Source organism: Lissotriton helveticus, chromosome 6 (assembly GCF_964261635.1).
Source record: "Lissotriton helveticus chromosome 6, aLisHel1.1, whole genome shotgun sequence".
Lineage (NCBI taxonomy): Eukaryota > Metazoa > Chordata > Amphibia > Caudata > Salamandridae > Lissotriton > Lissotriton helveticus.
The window spans coordinates 933262986-933287434 of NC_136067.1; the positions used below are offsets into that span (position 1 = coordinate 933262986).

At 45.0% G+C, this 24449-nt stretch overlaps 1 protein-coding gene across 1 annotated transcript in view; it reads right to left on the reverse strand.

Moving 5' to 3' along the window:
- Positions 1-24449, reverse strand: part of ADSS2 (adenylosuccinate synthase 2) — a 379820-nt gene that overhangs the window by 289031 nt on the left and 66340 nt on the right. Inside the window, exon 2 of the mRNA XM_078648576.1 lies at positions 18295-18397. Coding sequence (XP_078504702.1) covers positions 18295-18397 — 103 coding nt within the window. The remainder of the gene's footprint in view (positions 1-18294; positions 18398-24449) is intronic.

The window sequence follows — 24449 nt, forward strand, 5'->3', positions numbered from 1 at the left end:
TTTTTTCTCGAAGGTCATTCCTGTTGGATGTCTAGAGATAATCAATTTCTTTAAGTTTTGGAGTCCTAGATATCAATGGCCTGTTGTGAGATGTCGACGTTTCGACCCTTCTGCGCCTGTGTCGAAGGTCGCGGCGGGTCTTTTTCAAGACAGGGTGTGCTGCACGACAGTCTGTAAACAAAGTGACAGATTGTGTGTCAAGGGTGGGGGAACTTTTTTTGTGAAACAAAGTGGTCGGGTAAGTCGACATGGCAGTGGGACTACTTACCCACGGAAAGCAGGTCGTTTTAAATCGCCTGTGAAGATTTGAGGCTCAAAGGCCTTGAGATCTGTGGGCGAGAAGGAAGGAATAGGTCACCTTCTCCCTTTGGGAAAGCTTGGGTGAATTAAAGTTGTTATTTCAAATTCGGGATTACTGTTAAATGAGGGCTTGGCTTCAAACATCTACCCCCAGGGATTGTGGAAACCAGGGCCGGTGATTGTTACTGTGGTAGGTATAGTTCCAGGTGAGGTTGTAACTAATAGCCGTTCTAACGTCTTAGCGATCAAATAGTGAACGGAAAGTAAGTGTTCCTTAAATTGTTTAAAATTTTCCAAACTGGAGCTTATTTATAAAATTACCGGTTTCGCCCCGTTGTCAATGTGCACTAAAGTAGTGCTCGTGGAAGATTAATGCCCTTCCTTAATCAATAGTGGCGGCCGGCGGCTTTCTTTAACGATTGCACGCATGCCGATTGCGAAAGGGAAAGCGTGCATGCGATTGCAGCACTAGTCACTCCGATCGAGTGGGGCGGACTTACCCTCTTCCAAGTTGTGAAGGGATGAGACCGCTGGCTCGGAGGTCCACGGGTCTGCTGCGATGTGTCAGCTTACCGGGCTCGTCCTGTCATTCAGTATTTTACAGCGAGCCGCGAGGACGCCTGCACGTCGGCGCTTGTGCGTCGTTACCTAGCAACCAAGAGCGTCATCTAGTGTATCACGCAAATGGCGTGCATGGTGATGACGCAATGGAGGGGGACTCAGATTCTATTCCCAAATTATCCCGGATTTCATGGACGGCTAGAGGTGCGAACTTTAGCAATAATAGATAGTTCATCCATTATAGAACCAAAACAGGTTGTTCATACATTGGCAATGATAGATTGTTCATACATTATGGAACCAAAAAACAAATCAGGTTGCGCTCCTGAAGCTGCTAATTGATACTTTTTGACTGTTTCACCTCATCGGTGACTCTCGATGGGCAACATCTTGTGAGATACTATACATTACATTACAAACATTACATACTTAGGCATTACCTGGGAAATGGGCAAGGGCAGATTCGCGAAATGGTATAGAAGGCGAGGGAGCATCACCATTTTGGCAAGGGCCTGTGGGTGTCAGGGGGAGCGTGGACCAGAAGCCAATCTGGGTTTTAAGCGCCGTCACTGCTCGTCCCAGATTCCCGTCTAGCAGGTCTGCCGGCAGATCTGGATCCCCAGATACTTAAACGTGTCCGCCCGCCACTGTACCCGTGTGCCATGTAGGCTATACTTTGGGTCAGCCACCCCACTGCTAAAGGCGTAGAGGCGTGACTTGCCTGCTTTTACTCGGAGACCCGACAGAACTGCAAAGCTGCTTAACAAGTGGACCAGCAGCTCCAGTATGTGGCCCACGTCTCGGACAAAGACCAATAGGTCATCGGCATACAAAGACACCTGATGGACGCCATCGCCCAGTGGGATACCATCTGCCAGGAGTTGTCTCATTGTCGCAGCTAAGGGCGCCATGGCCAGCGCAAAGAGCAGTGGTGAGAGGACACCCCTGACGCGTGCCCCTGCCCACCGCCACTGCTTCCGAGATATACAGCCCCAGCCGCACGCGGATCACAGGGTTCTTATACAAGAGTCCCACCATCTGCAGGAAGTTCGCTTCCAGTTCGTACGCCTCCAACACTGACGACAAATAACCCCACTCAAGGCAATCAAAGGCCTTTTCTAGGTCCAGCACCAGGCACACCGCTCTGGGCCAGGCCGTCGTTGCTTCCTCCGCTACCCTGAAATACCTCCTGAGGTTCAGGGACGTAGAACTCGCTGGTACGAAACCGTTTTGATCCAGATGGACTAAGTGTGGAATCATCGGTGCCAGACGCTCTGCAAGAATTTTGGCGAGTATCTTGTAGTCAGTGTTAAGCATCGCCCGTGGGCGATAGGAGCCCAAGGATATGGGGTCTCTGTCCGGCTTAGGAAGGGACACTAAGAATGCTTCCCGCAAGGACGGTGGGAGTTGGCCCGCGTCGATTGATGCCCTGTACACCCGAAGGAGCCGAGGCACTAGGATGTCTTTATTCACTTTATAGTATTCGGCCGGTAGGCCATCGGGCCCCGGTGTTTCCCCGGTCGCCAGTGCTTGGATCGCGTCTCCCACTTCCTCCAGCGTGAGCGAGGCACCAAGTTCTGCTTTCTGACTCTCTGTGACTGCAGGCAGTGCGGCCGACTCCAGGAATTCTGTCAATGTATGGGTGTGGCCAGCGCCCCGGGCCCTGTAAAGATCCCGATAGTGCTCGGTCAGCGCTCGGTGGATCTGGCGTTGCGTGTATACCACTGTCCCGCCCCCCCGTGCGAATGGCACCAATTGGGGTATTGCGCTCTGCTTTTTGCACCAGCCAGGCCAACAGGCGGCCAGCTCTATCTGCCTTGGCATGCGTCTTGGCGGTGTGCGCTGCATAGTTGTGACAGCGCAGCCGTTCGATTAGTACCGCATGCTCTCCGCGAAGTTCCCCTAGTTGTTGCGCATGCCTGCCTGTCCCTTCCCCTTCCCTTTCATATCTCAGGAGCTCGGACTCTATGCGAGTCAGGGATGTGAACACTTGCGCGCAGATATTCCACGTGGCACCTATGCAGTGCCCGCGGATAGTCGCCTTGTGGGCATCCCATTCCACCATAGGATCACTGGCCGAGCCCTCGTTTTCTTCAAAATAGGACAAAATGGCCGTACGCAGCGAAGATCTAAACTCGGCGTCTTCCAACGCGACCGGCTGCAGCCGCCACGAGGGCACCGAAGGCCGGTCCGCCTCCCAACTAATTTGGAACCATAGGGGGTTGTGATCTGAGTGCGTTCTACGTAGGTACTCCGACTTAGTTAGGAGCTGGAGCAAGAACCGGGAGCCTGCTATTCGATCCAGACGGACATGGAGATCGTGTACCGCCGAGTAGTACGAGTACGTTCTGTCCGTAGGGTGCTGCGTGCGCCAAAGATCGTGTATGTCCTAGTGCAATAACCAGTCCCTTAAAGCCTGCGCTGTCGATGTCGCTGCCACTGCGCGGAGGGGTGGGAAGGAGTGGTCCAAGTGTGTGTCTAGCACCATGTTGAAGTCTCCACCTTATTTACAACAAGGGGTGGTGATGGACAGAGTCTTTGAATTAAGCAGAGTACTCTCACCCAGTCAAGAGATCAGGGCTAGATCCAACACAGTTTTTTAGCTCATTGCACCATCCCAGTTTCAGAACCTGGCTCCACCTAGCAGCCAGGGGAGGCCCGCGTACCGCTGAAGGATGAGGTTTAAGGTTGCCAGGAAGGCCGGTTGATCCGTATTAGGGGCATAAATAGAACCCAGCAGTACCTCCTGTCCGTTGAGCATCCCCCTTGCAAAGGAGTACCTCCCCTCTGGGTCTCCCTGCGTGTCAGCGCATGTAAAGGGGGCGCCTGCCCTTACCCATATCAAGGTGCCGCGCGCTTGCGCTGAGTAAGTCGTGCCATGAATCTGCCCCCTCCAGCGTCTGCGGAGTCGCTCCAGTTCCACTCGGGACATATGGGTCTCCTGGAGAAGTGCGATCCCCACCTTGTGCCGCTGCATATAGGCAAAGACAGAGTACCGGCGCGACGGAGTGTGCATGCCGCGGATGTTCGATGTCATAATGTTGGTGCACGCCATGCTTTGTACTGTAGTGCAGCCACTCGGGGGGCCAGCGGGGTTGCCACGCTGGGCCAAGGGACGGGCTCTCGGGAAATCTCTAAGTGCCACTTCTGGAACATGTAAACCAAAACTAACATTGTAATATTATGGGCGAGTTCCCAACGGGGCATGCGTCCAAAACTGGGTAATGTAACTATCTTTTAAGGTGACGTGTCCGCAACTCAAAGTGTATGCAGTGAAGCGCGCCGCCAGTAGCGTCATCGGGGTGCTCCCTCACCTAAGGCCCATAGAGTTTCTGAGGTGTGATTAGTAGAACTAATCAGTGAAGCGCACCGGGCTGGCATGGGCTACCCATGGGGGCCACCCCACGCATCTGACGCTGAACCTCTCCCAAACGAAGACGCAGCTGCATATCTGTGACTCGCTAGCGATTCCTAATTCTAAGCCTACGCGAGGCACCAGAGCCATCAGCGAAACATAACAGCATGTTGCAGCGGACACAAAGCATACTATGGACATGTTGTTAAACATAGGCAGTGTATCAAAAAAAGAGAGCGGTACCCCTTAAGTGAATCAAAGGAACTAAGGTTGGAGCACCTAAAAGAGTTTCTATACCCTTGATCTAAATACACAATTTAGTACAACAATAAACAGTATGTAGCCAAATATAAAGAAAACAGCTGTATTATTTATTCAAGAAAAGCATATTTTTTACAATTCATATTATAAGCACAATAAAATACACATCCGATAAAGGATCAATTAAAAAAATAAAACATAAAATACAATGACTTAAACTAATACAAAATCAATTATGACCCGCATAATCAAAGAAACACAGACAAACATGTAAGACATGAGAAATTGTTCAATACAGTTGGGTACATCCAATTGCCAATAATGACACTTTGTTTCATACAATGATTAAATCTGTGTTCCAACAAAAAGTCTAAAGTTGTGTATGCATAATCAAATGCGGATACATCCCCACATTTGATTATGCATACACAACTTTAGACAGTTTCCACTAGTGTTTCGGACGGAGACACTACCCACAAGTGCACCCACTATATTTTTCAAACCTAACTTTAAACCGTTCAACAATCGCTGTGCACCACCTACTACCTTTAGATTTTCCAACAAAAAGTGCCAGGATCATGGATTGTACAGGAAAAGTGCGTCGATGCGTTTCGATGGATACGTTAAATTACACCATCTTTTTCAAGACTTAATCTTATATTCTGTCATGTAAACGTGGTCAAGATAAAGAGTTTCACCCTATAATAAACATATATGTAATTAGTATATCATGGTGGTAATAGCACAAATACTGTAAAATTGCTAATCTAAGATATATATACAGTATTAAACCAACCTAAACATGGTCGACATTCCATGTTATATATATATTCTAATCTGTGTATGGTTAACATTTCGTTTAATTACCTCCATGCCCCAGCTAAAAATGCTCAGTAATACAACCAAATCAAAATACATAATCCACTTTGTTGTTGCTCGTTAATAACGCTCTATGCAGGTAATACTCAAACCGGACTACTGGTTCAATTTAACTAGGTTTCCACATGGCTATTGAACGGTCTCATGCTCTTACCCTTGCTATCACTAGCTTGTAGTTGAAAGTAGGCAACGGTCTAAGTCTGTTCGATCAGTGGTTGTTTGCTTAAAACTGCGATTTCTTTCTACGCCACCAAGCAATAACGCTTTGTACGCTGAAACAGTTATACAGTCGAGTGTTATTTCCTCCCTTATGTCCCCGGGTTAAACGTAAGCTGTTATAAATCAAGCACCAGGTAAAACCACGTACCTATATGAATAAAAGGTATTGTACCGGTATCTATGAAAAACGATGTCCTTAATAGGCGGACTTGTTTGGCATAATTTTGTGTAAGAGCGGAGTTCTCTATTATGGGACTTCAGATAGCAAGTCTGTATTTGTTGCAGATCTACAAAGGAGAAAGTAATATGCCATCTCTCTATATCTTCTCACAGCACGTCCTTTAAAGAACTATTAGCACGCAAAAACAGGGGGGTATAACATTTACCTGTGACAGTAATCTTGTCTCAAAGAAGTCTTTGTAAATTTGGCTTCTGTATAAGGGATTGCGTTGAATCACTCCACTCAGATTAGGTAACTGCAGAGAGAGGGAGACATCCAGCAAACTCTTTATCTTGACCACGTTTACATGACAGAATATAAGATTAAGTCTTGAAAAAGATGGTGTAATTTAACGTATCCATCGAAACGCGTAGACGCACTTTTCCTGTACAATCCATGATCCTGGCACTTTTTGTTGGAACACAGATTTAATCATTGTATAAAACAAAGTGTCATTATAGTACCAACTGTATTGAATAATTTCTCATGTCTTACATGTTCTGTCTGTGCTTCTTGGATTATGCGGGTCATAATTGATTTTGTATTAGTTTAAGTTCATTGTATTTTATGTTTTATTTTTTTTATTGATCCTTTATCGGATGTGTATTTTATTGTGCTTTTAATATGAATTGTAAAAAATATGTTTTTATTGAATAAATAATACAGCTGTTTTCTTTATATTTGGCTACATACTGTTTATTGGTGTACTAAATTGTGTATTTAGATCAAGGGGATAGAAACTCTTTTAGGTTAAACATAGGCAGCACAGCAGTCTATCTCAGGTCCACCATCAGTTACACTATAAAGTCAGCTGTCTGAGGCGTCACCACCGGCAGCATAGTGTCATCCGACATCACGGTGGACGGTGAGGAGGATCCGCTGGCGTCTATGTCGCTCTGTTGTCTGTGGCCCGGACCTCCGTTCACATTCACCGCTCCCAATGTCGCTACCGCCTCAAGTGCTTCCTGCCGCTCTTGCCGCATCTTCTCCAGACTGGGCGCAGCCTGTCCCAGGCCTGCGCCTCGCCGGGTGACCTCTCTACCTCCTCCGTCTCCTGGAGCGCTCTTCTTGCCATCCGCCCTCTTCTGGGCCCGTCGGTCTCGTCCCCGACCACTGCCTTGTCTCCTCCAGCCAGTCCCAAACTTCCAACGGAGCCTCGAAGAAGCGAGTGCCCTTCTTGGTGACCACCCGCAGACGAGAGGGGAACAACAATGAATAGGGCAGTTCCAGTTCCCGCAGCTGTTTCTTCACCGCCAGGTATGAGCCACGTCTCTTCTGCACTGTTACTGTGTAGTCCGGAAAGAACATCACGTGGCTGTTGCCCACCTTGAGGTCACTAATCTTCCGAGTTTCTCAGAGCACCGTGTCCCGGTCCCGATATGGAGGAGCTTGAAGAGGAACGGACGAGGCAGAGTTCCTGGCCTCTGGGCTTGCGCCGGCACCCTGTGCGCCCTTTCCACCACGAAATGCGGGGACAATGTACCAGCTGGTAGGAGAATCCGCAGCCAGGCTTCCATGTATTGTTCGGGGTCCTTTCCTTCTTCTTCCTCCGGCAGGCCCACCACTCGGACATTATTTTGCCTAGAGCGTCCTTCCGCATCCTCCGCACGGTCCTCTAGTGCGTGGACTCTGTCGATTAGATCCTGCAGGGCGGAGGCATGGCTGTGCACCACAGGTTGCAGTTCCTGGACCGTTTGGCGTTGAGCAGCTACTGACTCCGACAGTTTACGGTGGTCCGCATGCAGCAGCGTGAAGTCAGATGTGACTTTATCTATCCGTACTTCCAGAGAGGACTTAGTTTGCTCCAGGGTACTCCCAATGGGTTCCACCGCTGCTAGAACAGTGTCCATTTTGGCCGCTAGAGTGGCTGTGGGCTCCATGACCGTTCGTCTCTGCTCCTGCGGGGGGGTCGGGCCGCTCGCTTCCTGCTGTTTCGCCTGCGTTTTGTCCCGGAGCCTGACCACGGCAAGCTGCTGCGCCGTGGGCATCAACACGGCTGGCTGTATGTCCAGTAGCGGTGGCAAGCGGGGGGGTCCGCTTCCCACCGCTCAAGTAGCCAATGTTGTGTGTCGACTAGGGGGAAAGAAATCATTTGGATTAGGTCTCCACTGCCAGAAGCCGCTGCCAAAATGTTCAAGGACAGTCCGTCTCCCAGACCGTCTCCAAGGCACTTGTGTGCGCCCCTTCTCGCCGGGGCGTGTGTTTACAAACAGCGACGCCCCCCCCACCCCCAGCTGCACCGCAGCTTCAGCAGTACAGGGCGAGCTTCCTCCCCAGCTCCCTGCCTCGGACGTGGCCCCAATGTCTAGCGGCAGCAGCGGAGCGGGAAGCGCCAGATGCAGCCCTGGTTCAGAGGCCTCACGATGCAGGGATGGGCAAAATGGCGCTTAGTACAAGATGGCGCCCAAGTATCTGGCGCCTTGGTCTATTTTATCCTCCTTGCCCCACAATCCACAGTCTCCGCTGCCCTTCTTTGCCTTTCAATACTGGCCCCAATGGCCAGAGCCTCCGCAGTCACAGACGTAGCCCAGGGGGCAGAGGCCACATGATGCAGGGATGGGCGAAATGGCGCTCAGCACAAGATGGCGCCCATGTATCTGGCGCCTCGGTCTGCCTCACCCTCCTTGCTCCACAATCCACAGCCTCCGCGGTCCTCCTGCGCTTTTCAAATCCGACTCCAATGACCAGAGCCTCCACAGGCGCAGATCGGCGCTGTAAATGGCAGGCAAGCAGCGCCCCCTGTCTAGGTTACCCAGCGGGCGATGGCATATAACACCAGCAGCGTCGGGCGGCAGTCTCCTTCTCCGGCCCACAGGCTCCCACCAGTGTCAGGTCTTGTCTTCGCCCCTGCAGCACGTTACGGGCCCGCTGCAGCGCTCCGCAGGCCCCTAGATGTCCCTGCTGGCCAGGCGCGTGCGTTACGGGCCGCGGTTGAAGTCTCCCCGCACTGCCGATTTAATTGGGGCTGGCGGGCGTCCGGATCCCCCACCTCCGCCGCCCCCTCTTCCAGCCGGGTGCTCCTGAAGACGCGCTAGATGGGGGACCCCCTTCGCCTTACCACGGTGCTGGTCCGTCTCTGTTCGCCTCCGCCTCTTCCAAGTGCCCCAGGGCCTTCCGCTTCTGCTGCAGTCACTCCGGACCCTTTACTCGAGGCCCCCTCTCGGCCTCCCCAGACGTCGCCCGTCAATTCCTCTTTCGCTCTGGGGCCACCGCCGCTGGCCACAACACGCCGCAGGAGTCTGAGGCTCAGGTCCGGGCTCGATTCTCTCCGTTCCCCTATTCTGCTCTGGCGCCGGGGGACGCCCTGCGCGGAGGGTCCCGGGTGAGTTTCGCGCCTTTCGGCGTCCCTCACTCCGCCGCAGTCAGATGGCCGCTCTCTAACCACCGCCGCCTCAATTCTCGCCGAGTCACACACCGGCGGATTTCGCAGCCGGTCCCACGTCTGTTCCGCCCGGTGTACGAAAACTGGAAACACTCTCCCAGGATAAGAATAGGAGAATTCAGGGACCCACGGACGGAGCTCTAGAAAGTTGCGTCCGCCATGTTGCCTGGCTGGCCATGCCCCCCCCCCCCAAGGTTAGCCCTGTTATTTAAACATCAGTGTGCCAGCTCTGTCAACACCCTTATTCTCCTCTCCCTCCAAAGTGTCAGTCAGTCAGTCAGTCAGTACTGGTAGTGTCAAAGGGCATTCCAATAATCTGCCAATAACTACTGCCAAGTGCAGTATAATGCAGTACATTTCATGTTGAAGTTGCACTTTAGATTTCGACTGAAAATCCAGATCTATTGTTTACAGACATGTTAATCAAATCTCTAGAAAGAATTTGAGACATCACAAAATGTTGGACTCTTAGATTCCGCTGCGAGTCTTCTCATATCTATTACAAATATATCCTCATTGCATGTCAGAAGACTTCTTAATGAAGATAAAAATGATCCTTTCGAATTTTACATCATGTAAAAAAATAAATAAGTGAATGGAATACATTATATCAGACTAAAGGTATCAGTGGGTAATGTCTTCTGGGCTTTTACAGATACCATAATGCATTCCTTTAAAAAATAAGAGTGGCCTGGTTATGGCCTGAAGCAACACAGATTAGGACTCTAGGGTGGCCACAAGCAGAGCTAAATATACCCTGCAGCTATTTTGATTGCAGTTATCACACGAAAGTGTAGTGTTACTCATGTAAGGTTGATCGCTATGACAACCGTGGCTGATGTCCTAATGCAATAATAATCAGCCCATCACAGGCAGTAATTTGAGACATATTGCCATTTGGGGCACCAAGAAAATAAAATAAAACATTAATGATACAACTTAAAGACTGAGTAGAAAAATGGGTAGCAGTGGGGGATTACTCTTTTAGAGTATGTAGCTCATGGGTCTGCCCCTTCTCAGTTGCTCAGACTGCAAGGCTGCAACATCGACATGAGCTGGGCAAATTAAAATTGTACAATTTCCTATGACTCAGTGTGGCAGTTGGTAATATTTCAGTGCCTGATTTAATTTCTCAGATGTGTAAGCAAAGGTTCACAGAACACACTGCTTCAATGAGTTACAGAATGCATTTAAAACTAAATTGGAATTACAGTTGGAGACTTTACACATTTGATTTCCCTCTGTGTTGATTATGCCCGGATGTACAGAGGGAGTCTGTTCAGACCTATCTGGATGGATTGGACGTCCTTTCCGGTTTGAAAAAGAATAGACATAAAATGTTGCTGTTTCCATTGCGGATTCTTGCCCGACTTAAGTCTCTGTTGGGAGTTGGACAAGTTCAGGTACCTTGGGCTAATGGTAGCCATGACAGTTGAGAAACAATACAGACACAATGCGGGGAGGACCTTGGAAGGATTACACTCCGAACTTTTTTTTTGGTTGCCATTATCAGTCATATGAAGAGTAGCGGTTGCCAAGATGGCGTTTCTCCTCGGTGGCTCTAAGTGGTGTGGCAGTCACTATGCCCTCTACGCCTGGAGACATTCACAAACTCCTGATATCGTTGGTAAGGGAGGGGAAGCGCAGTAGAGTTGCCTTAGATACCCTTAAATTGGACCAGGAGGAGGGGGGCTGGGCCTACCAGACATTGAAATGTATTACTACGCAGCACACATGCAACATGTGGCAAATTGGGTCACGGATGAGAACAATTGGAAGAAGGTTCTTTGCATGGGACCTGCAATGGCACCTCGTTGAGCACTCACCCTTTGCAAGGGATCTGGAACCGAGGGAGGCTGTCGCCAGTTGCTCGGGCTATACCCTGGGGACAGGTTTATCACCTTCCAAGATCACAGAAGACGTTTGGAATTCTATTCTATGAATCTTATAAAGCACATACTTACCCAAAGGCCTCCCAGTGCTAGAACAGTCGGCATCATATTAGTTCACTCTCAACAGGACTAATTACCTTTAGGGCTCGTTTTGCAGGTTGATGTCTAAGGACATTCATAAGAAGCTGAGCAGCAGCATTCTGCATGATCTGTGGACTCTATCACCTAAAGAGGTGAGCTAAGGAGAAGAGCGTTATCATAGTTGAGGTGGGAGATAAGAGCCTGGACAATTATTCTGGCTGAAAAAGGAAGAAGATTTAAAACCTTCGTAGGCAGTCCGAGGACTCCAAATCAGGTGCCCGCATGATTTTTTTGTTTAGTGCTCTATCGCGGAACTGGAATTTAACCACATACCGAGCTTCTTTATCACCCCTTTGGGGCTGGAAAGTCTTGCTAAACAATCTAGCACGGGGAATGGGGAGGGCCAGTTTTTGCAGTACACCAGGCTTGCCAGGACCACCAGAGATTTGTGCTTGATTCCCTGAGACACTTCCACAGACAGAAACCCTTCAGGCAATCCTTAGTTTGGGCACAAGTGGACATTTAGTGACCTGACTCTAAAAGCTTAAAAAACGGACAGGGTGAACATCACTTTCAAAGCCAGAGCGGCCTGGGGAGACTAACTAGATGAACACATCCCGGAGGGGGATTGGAAGAAGGCCTGCGTGCTGATGAAGAGGGTTTCCAGAAACCCATGGTTGAAATAGATCCATTTCAACTACATTCACCCCTATTAAGCGGAGCAGAATCTATCCAGGCCGAATGGCCACTTCTCCGCGGTGTGGGTCATGGGGAGCTTAATTGAATCTTGTATCGGTCTGTCCTGGGATCTTGGTCTATTGGCAGGAGGTAGTGGCACGGCTGGGGAAAGCATGAGGCCTGGGGGTTCACTTGTTGCCGAGGTCATGGCAGCCAGAACTAATTCCAACATTGAACATCAAAGAGAATGCAGTTTAAAGTTTCTACAGCAAGTGCTTCTATTAGCAAAAAGATGGATAGCTATGAGGTGGTTGGGGACCAGAAGCCCAGTGGTCTGCCTTTGGGTCAAGAACACAACTGAGTGGGCGCTGGCTCAAGAAAAGCATATCAGACTATCCCGCAGGGACAATAGAATGGCAGAGGACTTGGCCCACTGGGCAGATACTCTGGAGTTGTTTGAGGGGTACACGACCCAAGCTGTATGGATGGCGCACAATCTCAGAGTGTGGATGATAGGCTATAGGCATGTACGTTCAGGGCAGAGATCAGAGGTGGGAAGATAAAAAGCGGTGCACCAGGGAACTTGGATATGCCCACGGACTATGAGACATGAATCGTTCCACACTCCATGTAATGGTAGGGTAGAGGGAGGGATCAACACCTGGCACCGACAACGAATGAGCTCTGGAATGAAGGATTTACAAGAGCAGATATGCAACACTGTTCTTTCAGTGTCGATGTTTCCTGACTATCTTGTAAAAAATGAGAAAAATATATTTTTTAAAGCTATATTATTATTTTTAAGAATCTAATCAGAGTGGGGATTTGCTTATTTGGATTTATCTAATCCTTCCTCTGACGACTATTTCATTAAGAGTTTCTCTCCCTTTTTGAATCAAAAATCACTGCAACAATCAGGTTTTCTGACTCTACACAAAATTCACTGTTAAATGCATAAATTAAGTCTAAAGCCCTCTCTGTCACACCGGTATTATTAGGAAGAACAGGTGGATTTAGTGCATATGTTATATGGGTGCAAAGTCATTTACTCCTTATGTAGAGGTTTAAAATATTACAGACCCAATACATGTGAACTCTAAAATGAACCCTGCTCTATTTTGGTCCTGGGAATCTTTGCCCTTACCAAAATTATATAATCCTAAAAGATTCGGCAGTCTTATAATAGATTCATTCATGGCCCTGGCATTCAAACCACCAATACAAACTGGACACTTGGTAAGACTATGCTATGACTATGCTACAAGTACTTACATGTAGGTTGAAAATGCAAAAATTGAGCCACTGGCAATACATATTTAACCAGTGGTAAAAGACTGTTGTGGGACAGCCATTAACGATACCTTTTAATACTCTTGATCTGAGGTGCTCATCACATATTCTTCCCTAGAGCATGGGTACAACTTCTAAAACATTCATAGGGAATACTGGTCATATTACGTCAACAGTGCTTGTAATATTTCTGGTACAGAGGCACAACCCTATATAATTCTGAAGTGAATCAAATCCACACAGCTAAGAAATATATGCTTCATTATCAACTTTGAAGAACGTTTTCATAAAAATTACTAAAAACACAATTAAAACCTTTGAATGCATGCTGTAGTTAGAAACTGAATAAGAAAATTGATAGCTTACTTTAAAACTGAACGATACTGAAATTTAAGATGTTACAAAACTGTAGAATAATTATATCAACTTTTATCATTTTACAAGTTAAAGCAATTGAATTAGATTCAGCTCTTTGGTCTTGTACCATACACGAAAATACCACTGAGACACTCGCAACGCTCTCGTTTTGCAGCATCCTTCATGGGTTCTCGTGATGCACTTTTGCTTTCATCATTTTATTTTTATTGCAGATAATGACATGGGGAGAAGCTAGCCGCACGTGGAAGTGAGGCACTTGACACTGAAACAACATAATACAAAAGGGTAACAAGATTACAAACAAAGGCTAACAAGTTCAAACTGATCTCCGCTTCCCGGGAAGGTGACTCCAGATTCTGAGGGCTTGGCATGGGAAGATCTCCAAGAAAGTTATGGATTCTTTCGGGGTTTGAATTTCCAAAGGATATTGCGCTTGCCTCTATTCTCTCTTCCTGTGGTGAGGAGGTTTTCGGTAGCCAGGAAGGTTGGGGAGGAGCTTTGTGTGTAATGTAAGCAGTCGTCAAATGTATTCTGGCTTCGAGGAGAAGCCAGTGGAGGATTCTTAGGAGGGGAGCAAAATGCTTTGATTTTCCTTTTTGATCCACTGATCGGCTTACTGGGTTCTTTGACAGGCAAGATGTAGCACAGGCAATGACTAAGAGGTACTAGGGTGTTTAGTTTTTTTTTAGCTAACAGATCTTTGCTGCTGTCATGCTCTGACACAAATAGGGCTTTGTGTCATGCTCTGACACAAATAGGGATTTGTGATCTTTCTAAAATGAAGAGCTGGATAGCAGGTTTACACCTGAGGAGTACAAAGTGTTGTAAGGAGGCAATTTTCAGCAATTTTTGATAAGTGGAGTTATTTTGTTGTATTGCCCATGATGAAGAAATGACCTTTTGTTGAATTTAGTTTTCCGAAGACCCCACCCATCCACCCACCCAGTATGCTGTGTGTTTACAAAGACTTTCAGGGTTAAGTGTGACGGGTCGAACATTCTCAGGTAAAGTTGGGTGTGCTGAAGCATGCTAATTACACTTTCCTGGATACTTATGGCAAATGCTCCATGTAGAACTTTAACAAATAAGAAGATAGGGTTAATCCTTAAGGAACTCATAATTTCAGCAGTACTGTAGATGATCTGATGAATCCATCTTTACGAACTGTGACCTTACTAACCAAATGGATGAGAACAATTTCAGCACGTCTCTTTTTTCCCCAATGTCGAGGAGAGAATGACAAACCGTGTTCTTTGACCAATGATGCCAAATGCAGCTAGTCCACAGACATGTATTATTCATCCATAGCTCGGGGAATATCATCTAATATTTGAAAGGATGCTGACAACAGCGCAGTATGATCGATCTATATAAATACTTCCAACCTTAAATCCTATAGCACATATCTATGCTATAGGATTTATATAGTAGATATATAAATATATACATATGGGATTCAGGGTGGGGGTTATTTAGTAGGGGGGAATGGTCCTGTTATCAATGATTATGGCTATATATTGCGCATAGAATTTTATCAGATTGGCCGGAATGGGGTAACCTGTGTGCGAGGTCATATTTAAAGCTGGCATGATTTGGATAAAAGATTTTCCATCTTGAATATTGGAGGATGACTATATAGTAGAGGATCTTGGTGGAATTACTGAATAGGCAGTGATTTTTTATTTATAGTGCATTTTTTAAATTTTCAATGAAGAAAAGTTTGACTATGTAAGAAGCAGTAGCAACTGACTATTGTATGGCGCATTTTTGGACTACGTCTCACTATCCTTTTTACAGAGAAATCCACAAGGCCCTTAAAATGAATCTATATACTTACTTGCACAATGCAAGGACATACATGCTGTGATATTAATACAGCTCCCAAAAAGCAGTTCACTTCTGATTTGCAATTGTCACTCGATTCTCGGTGTAGAGACTCTCAGAACCCATGTGGCTCAACACATTTCAATTCTACGTTTATGAAGTCCCTACATTAGTTTAGCAATTAACATTTCTGCTATAGAGATCTGATAAATGCATATTCACAACTTCAAATCCTGGAAAGGCCAGCTCTCTAAACCTGTTCCTTCGTAGTCAACATATTCCAATGGCCTATTCAGTAGGTTGAGTGTTTACAGCAGTGATTTGAGTGTAACCTGCTGATAATGGTTACAATGGCAACAAGTATCTAGAGGTGGAGGAGACAATTTGTTTTATATGTCAGCTGGATCATCACAAACGTCTAGGTTCTACAACAGGTTTGAGTGCATGGGTCCAGTTGAGATCAGAATACAAAACCAAGAATGTAATGAGTAGATGGTCATTGCAAGAAGTTATTGCATCAGAACGTTTTTATACTCCACATTTCTTCTGTATTACACATATTTACAAACGGAGGTTCAGGAAGATGCAGTGATTTGTCCATAATTAAGAAAATGTTAGTCATGAGTCAAAATGGAGATTATACCCAGGTTTCTCAGTTACGTCAACATTAGTAAAACTGAATACTTCATTCAAATTTGAATTCGGAGATTGTATAAGGACACAGTCTGGAGACAATTTAGCTGCTGCCCAACCACTGACTTGCAGACCACAATGCAACTAATTTTCTCAGTTAACACGAAGCCCGATGGCGTGCCCTCACCGCTTCATTCAAAACATAGGCTGGCACTCAACCTGCACTTTGAATAAAGAAGCAGTGGCCTGCAGTGTCAGAACGTGGGCTGCGCGTGCAGCTGTTTTAAGCGTGGAGCGTTTGAGCGTGGAGCTGTGTGTCATCTTGCTGCATGGCCCAATATCACGGAGCTGATCAGCGCCGCTGTGTGCCAGATCAGAAAGGCAACATCACCTTGGTGGCGAACTGTGTGTAACTGTCCACAAGCTCAGGCCTTGGCATGCCAGGCCTGAGCTCTTGGATTTCGCTTGCTGCCTACCCTAGGACATGGACAAATAAACACTGCCAGCTGCTTCACAACTCTCAGGCAGGGCAAGTCTCAAAGTGTTCAGCACAACAGGCCTGTTTCAGCTGGATAATGATCATAAGGGATACCAACTAAAGGCTGTTCTTCGGTTACAAATAAGTGTGTAAACATTTTGTATTGCATGAGAGCCAAAAATTCAGTACTCATTTTGTTGCACTTCACTTCACCAGCACTGGTCTCAACATTGAGTTGGGCGAGAGCATATGGAATAACGTATAAGCAGCTGGGCATGGTTGTAACTCTGCACAACGTAAGGTTGTCAACACTTAGACACATGATCCATGTGGGCGCATCCATGGAGTAATGTCAGTTACCTAATTTCAAGTTGCTTGACATATGTGAGCATTTACAGCATGGTGTGAAGCATCTGCTGTTCACATGTTGCGAGTGCATTATGTTGAGGTTGCAAAGGCATCACTTTATAGAAAGAGTTCGGTGTGTGAGAGCTACTCAGGACTATATGAAGAGGCCCTACTACTTTTGAATGTTGTAGGCACAAAGGACTTGCTGGGTACTAGGAAGCGGTCGCTGTACACGGTATGCAAAAGCGCGCTGGGGAGGAAGCAATGGGCCAAGGGCAAGCACAGAGTAGTGAGAGTTGGGACAGCTTGTGAGGTGAGAAGCAGATGGCATAGAGGCACTTGTGTACATAGTGAATGATAAGCAAACTAGTTGTGGATAGGTCATGGGACCACAGCGAGCAGCACATGACTGCTGTGTTCCTACGTAGGTGGTTCACTATATTTAGAACAGTACTAAGAGATTTACTCAAGTGGGGACAGTGGAAGGAAGTAAAGTGGAGCCCGCAGCATGCTCACTGGGAATGACTCACTTTGTGCTCTCTATTAGCCCTTCGAATACCATGGGGCATCCTGCTGCCGTCCTATTTTTCAATGTTTGCACTGACTCAGACACATCCCGATTTTGGTGGGTTCCAAGCGAAATCGCTTCTTGCACCTATAAACACGAGGAGGGGGTGTTGACTACTTTTCTTCTGCTCCCCCCAATCCACCTCACAACAACAACAACAAAAAACAAAGAAACAACTAAAGACGTCCCAAACAGAGGACCAGTGGTATTTCTCATGCTCTCTTCGTTCCCATCAAATAAAGATATTGTGCATCTGGAAACCTCTAAGTAGCAGATCAAGAAATAAATAAGAAACAATACAACTGAGGAAAAGCAACAAGCATATTCTTAAAGCACAACAACTTAAAGTTTACCTTGTCCCGAACCATCAGAGGCATTATTCACTTCCTTTTCTCCCGACCTGTCCTGGGTGGTTGGATTGTTCAAAGCAAACATTTCAAACAGTCTGAGGCCACATAATGATGCTTATCACATGTGACAACTGAACATAGGCATTGCGACACCACCCTCTGCAGGTTCCCGAATCATTAGTTCAGGACTTAACATTGCTCTCACTGCAGATATTGAGAATGTTGATATTAGGGGATACTGCGGGATTCCAAAATGGCCTCAGCGGATCCCCAGAAAAATTAGCCGTTACTGCATAAATTGCGAATTTCACACCCGATTTCCATAGTAATTCTTCATATCACAGTTCATCTGCATAAGAGAATGTTGCCAGCCTCCAGCTGCATTTTGGGGCAGTAGTTCGATGTTCCTTGGGATTGCAGACTTAAGCAGGACCAGTGATGGGGACCTCAGTCTCTGCACCGGACTGTCAACCAATCTATGAATGTATTTATTGAAGGGATGCAAAACCCAAAACCAGAAGGCATGGCCCACATGCAAATGTGATGAAGTTTTACAGTATCACCAAAAACACAGAATGACATTGTATATGTACGTACCTATGAATGCAGTGACATTTGGGTTGATGATGCCGCTGGGGAGGAGATGGAAGTCATACTCGACAGAATCCACAACCACCGTGTGACCGGCATTGTTACCCCCCTGCAAGAAAAGGAGCACATTTAATCCGTGCTATTAAATATTTCTGAAGCTGCAAAAGTGTTATAAAATCAGAGACTGCTCTGAAAAACATCCAATGACGAGTTGCATTGATTACATTCATGAGCATGAAACCATTTCTTCCATGGCATGTTCAATTAAGTTAAACTAATCAGCAAGAACATTTAGCATTACTTAATTTAAACAGGACAGAATCACATATAGTATTTCATGTGCGTATTTCAATACTACATAGTGAAGCAAATTGCACTATAGGTCAATATTCTTGCAGGAAATGCAAAAAAGAATGTTATGTGGAATGGAATACTTAACGAAATAATCTGGTATATGGAGAATAAAGTATCCCAAGGACTGCAACCAATAAACACTTGGTATTCCTTTCTATACTGATGAGAAAACAAAAGGTCTCCATTTTCTAAGTGCACAGTAAATGTAAGCTACTTTAAAATAAATTTCCAATAATTTACTAATAAGAAAGTACTGTTGAGAAACTGTAAATTGGTAAAATGCCTTACAAGCTATACAAAACAAAACCAAGGACACAACTCAAAGATAAACTGAGAACTGTCATTTAATCAGTGTTTCACTCCAATGCTCGCTGATTTTTACATGGGGCTTCCATCCCATATATTTTGGTAAAATGCCTTACAAGCTATACAAAACAAAACCAAGGACACAACACAAAGATAAACTGAGAACTGTCATTTAATCAGTGTTTCACTCCAATGCTCGCTGCATGGGGCTTCCATCCCATATATTTCTTATAATTTTGCAACTGGTGTATGATTAGCAGGGAAGACACATATGTTCATCATAATATTTCAAAACATGATATATTGTTACAGTTGCAAGCTATATGGGCAGAAAGCAGTGGACAAATACTGTAGCACAGCCAAAGAATCCTATTTGTCAGCCCGACTAATTTATTTCCGAACTATTAGGATAGTGCATGCTAATTACCTTCTTGCCTGTCTTCCTTACCCCACTCCGGAGACAAACAGCCCGAGAGAGATTACCCAATAGGAACGGGCGGGGTAATTTAAGAAGAAAGAAGAAGAAAAATGACGAGACTCCTCTTGGCACAGAAAACCCAGCTTTTTAGTGTCACGGCAGGGAGAGTAGCCATCTCCAAACAGGTAAACAGCTGGTCTCAATATGCTGCTTCACAGGCAGCCACATTATTGAACAATGCTTATTACAAAAATCAACTAATGAGCGACTTAGCAGTTACATACCGATTACAGAAAACATTTTGTCACCTGTGTTTCTAATCTTATGCCTTCTCTCTGCATATTCTGCATTGTAATGTCTAACAATGCTTAACAAAATAACTATTTTCTACTCTTGAATGCATGTCTATTTGTATGTGTGCTTTATCATTCTGCTCCCAAGACCACTTATCAGATTTTGTGCGCTCTAGACTAATTCAAGCTCCTGCTCCTATTTTCAATCATGTTCTTAACTTGGTGAGAACACAAAGTACTCATTTATTTTGTGTGGCTATACATTTCTTCAAGCTTACAAACACAGGTTTTCTTTCAATTAACCTTGTAGGTCATACACTCTATTTTCAAGTGAACTCTTCACCTTTCTGGCATCAGCACGGATTTTAGGCCAACACTGCTTTTTAACCACATTTTTATATTGCTTCCTACTGCCGTCTTCTGTAGCATCATTTCTTCATGTTTCATTTCCTTTCCAAAAGAAAGTATCTTAGTGAAAGCTTCAGTCAAATTTAACTTTCTTCTCTTATCATTCTTTTCATTGCCCATTATACTCTATACTCCACCCCTCCCTCTTATAACTCACCTTCCTTCCAACCGGAAGACACCTTGATTTATCAAAGCTTATATTGATGCTTGGATACAGGAGGCGGGGATTCTAAAGACAGTCAAATATATACTAAATAGAAACTTTCTGTAAATTAGTCCACTTCCACATCTTCTTGTCAGATTCCATGCCTTACAGAAAAACAATGTTGCTCCTCGAGAATCAGGCCATTAATCCAAACCATCTAAAAGAATGATGGTCTTTTTTCAGCCTTATTTCTGGTACCCAAGTCAGAAGGGGACTTTCACACTATTTCTGATTTGAGAACACTAAACAAGTTTGTTTGAGATACACATTTCAAGATGATTCTACAAATAGTAAATCGTCTGATTGAGCTAGATGATTACTTGGAGACTGAGTGTCAAAGATGCCCATTTCCATGTTCCATTTCATTCTACTAATCAAACCAATTTTGAATTTATGGTGGGAGGGCACCACTTTTAGTCCAGAGTACTACCCATCAGACTTTCTGCATCATCCAGAGTATTCACACAGTCTATTGAAGTTGAAGAGCTTCAACTCCCCTCTTATATGGATGACTGGTTAATTTCTAGGTCCTTTTTTTAAATCAAGGCCTTCCTCAACATTCAAACAGTCTACAGTCATCATCATCATTTGAAACTTTATTTCGATTCATAAAGACAGAATCATAAAAGTATAACAAAACATTAGATAATTTAAAACTTTCTACAATTGACTTCGGACCATTATAAATTTTGTGAATACATCAATTACAAATCAATTTAGTACAAATACAATGAGTAAATATTGGTGCCAAGCTATGAGCTAATTGCATTTATGAGGGTCAACAGTCTATAACAGTAGTTAATTAATATCGGTTTCTAATACTGAGTGCTACTCTAATAAAACTAAGAACAGCATTGCATATTACTGGAGTTGATAATGAGAGTAGATGTTCATATCCCTCTTTAAAATTACGGGATCCAAGAGATAACAAGATTGGTCTAATAAATCTATTCCTTGGATCTTTGTACAGGGAACAAAAAAGTATTAAATGAAGAGTATTTTGAGACACTTGATTGTTACAAGCACACAAGGGTAAACTCTCACACCAACCCACCTGTTGTGGGAATGCAAATAAAAAATGCAATGTGTTCAGACGAAACCTAGTTAAATAAAAACGCCATTGAGTCTGCTCTATATACGAAAGGTAAGGTTGGTGATACAACCTCCATGGTAGACAGCACTCTCGCTATTTCGCAACATCCATTAGTCTAAACGGTACGCCTCTTTGGTTAATTGCTTTGATTCAGCGCCGATGGTCTAAACTTTTGAAAAGATGTGGCCCAAGCCTATTCTAAGGAAAGTATCCCTAACATATGATAACCATGGGATCTTATCATAATGTTCAAGGTTAAGACAATCTAGTAATATTTCCCTAGTAAGTTTCAGATCAGAACGCCAGACCTTAATCCAAAGCAACAAAGGAGAAACATGGATAAAGTCACTCACAAATTCCAAGCCTACTTCAGTATGGCAAAAAAGATTAGAAGCGCTTGGAGGGACACATAAGAGGCGTTTTATAAACTTATTTTCCATTACTTGGATGTTAGTGCAGGATTGAGTACCTCATACACCCGCGCTGTATGTTACAACCGGGAAACATTTTGCTTTGTATAGGGATTTCAAATCTGCAACCGGCCTCTGCCCCAATTTGCTGGAAAAACGAAAAATAGCTTCAACACTTTGGGTAGCTTTTTGTACACGCGCTAATTTTAACCGATCCCAACTTAGTGTTTTGTTGAATAAGTTCCCCAGATAGTTGAAATTATCAACTTTCTCGATAGTCGAGTCCCTTACCACAAGCCTGCAAGATTTAGCCCCTTTCGGGCTGCAGACCATAGCAAAAGACTTGGCAAAGTTGACCCTTAGATCTAACCCCTGCATGAAAATCTCAAAAGCAATTAGGTAAATCTGCATGCTATTTGCAGTTAGGGTCATTAGAACCGTGTCATCCGCATAGGATAACATCGGTATACGTTTGCCATTTACCTGGGGAAAATCAGCACAACTTTCTAACAAAAAGGCTTCCAACCCATTGGTATAGACCAAAAACAAGAAAGGGGCCAATATACACCCCTGGCGGACACTCTCAGTTGATGGTATGGGCTTTGTCGTCTCCCTTGTGGGGCCAAATCTGATCTTTACTGTGGTGGCAGCATGAAGTAAATGTAAATGTAAATGTAAATGTATTTCGATTTATATAGCGCACGAATCACCCAGGGGTCTCAAGGCGCTTGCTTAGGGAACCCGTCCTGGTATTCCCCTGTGAGATACCCCAGCAGGGTATTCACAAGGTGAAAGCCAGGCTGCGAAGTAATGTGACCAATGGCTCCTCGAACCCCATAGACTCCATTATTTGCCATAATTTTCCCCTGCAAACAGTATCGAAGGCACTGGATAAGTCCATGAAAGCCAGGTGGATACAACCACGCTTGGCTCTCATGTACTTACCCATGATCAGCGCCAAATTTAGGCACTGCTCATTTGTGCCTTTACCCCGCCTAAACCCATATTGGGATTCGACGATGATTCCATTGGATTCGGCCCAAGTTTCTAAGCGAGCCAGAATCACTCTGCCCATGAGTTTGCAGGACACATCTATTAGCGATATTGGTCTATAACAACTAGGATCGTCTTTGTTGCCTATTTTAAATATCGGGACCAATAAAGCTTCTTGCCATGAGGTCGGAATACGACCAACCACAACTGCTTTAAACAGAAGTAATAAGAGGGGAGCCCACACATCTGTGTTGTATTTGAAAAGATCCAGAGGCACTGCATCCGGTCCTGGGGCTTTCAAAGCTATACCCTTTCTAAGAGAAGCCTCTACCTCTGGAAGAGTCAATGAGAGACTAAGCGTGTCTGCTGATTCCCTCCATGTATCAGGGAGCCCTTCAAAACAGGAGACAAAAGAAGAAACCCCCTTAGGATTAAAGATTCCCCCATAGTATGCCTCCCATATGCTCCCTGGAATGTGCGTCTGCAAGGTTTCCTTTTCCTCACTTTTAAAGAAGGACGATTCACGACATCTCAAAAGAGTCGGCTATCTTTTAATTCTGACGCTCTGCCCAAGTCGTCCCATGCCTGTCTTTTTAGTTCAGTTTTACGTTTGATAATGGCATCTCTATAAGTTTTCCTTGCCACTCTGACCAAATCCCGATCACGGGGCTCCTGACGTAAGGCCTTTGTTAGGCTAGATTGTGCTCTGGAGCATTCAGAGTTAAACCACTTATGAGTATTACCCTTTTTTGCCCCCTTTGGTTTCAGAAGATGGGAGGCCACATTTGTTAAAAGAGCTTCAAAATTATCAACTATTAAATCCAGCTCGCTTGACAACGTTAAGCAGACTTCGAGCATTTGTTTATTTAGTTTAAAAATCCTTCTCCAGGAGTTTAGCGTCAACCTTATCCCACCTTAAGGTAACCCCCTTATTCTGACTAAACCTAATTGGATGTTCTGCAGTCTGCGTTCTCTTAAACGCAGGACACAGGCTCAAAACAAGTGGGTTATGATCACTGGTGGGATTAACCTGAATCTGGAAATCTTTAACAAGATGAACATATTTTCTTGAAACTAAAACAAAGTCTATAACACTCGTCTGGCCTCCTGCACCATGAAAGGTAGGAATACTCAACATTTTCGAGAAGGTAGACATATCCAAAACACAAAGATCATTAATGATTATGATATTATTTAAAGCCTCACCTTGCTTTGTATGCTTAAAATGTGCAAGCGGCTGCTCATCTAATTCTGCCATGCCACAAACTCTTGAGCCACTGAACTTACACAAACAACAATTAAAATCACCTGCCCACATAATAAAAAGAGGAGATATACTGTTTGTTACTTTAACAATCTCGTCCTGTAGTCTCTGTATCACCACTGTAGATTGGGGGTCGAATATGTTGTAATACCAATTGATTAGAAGGAGAGGGACCGAGAACAAACCCTTTAACACAAGTAATAGGAACCAAGGACATGACATCAATATCTCAGTTTTTATGTTGTCATATTTTACAGAGATAGCGGTCATAAGGCCACCCTTAGCTCTTCCCGATTGTGAGGGTTCTGCTGCAACGTTAAAAGTTTGATAGCCATCTAAACCAGGGGATCCCCTGCTCCATGTCTCCTGGAGGCAAACAATACCAAAGGGTTCCACAAATTTTAACCATGCCTGATC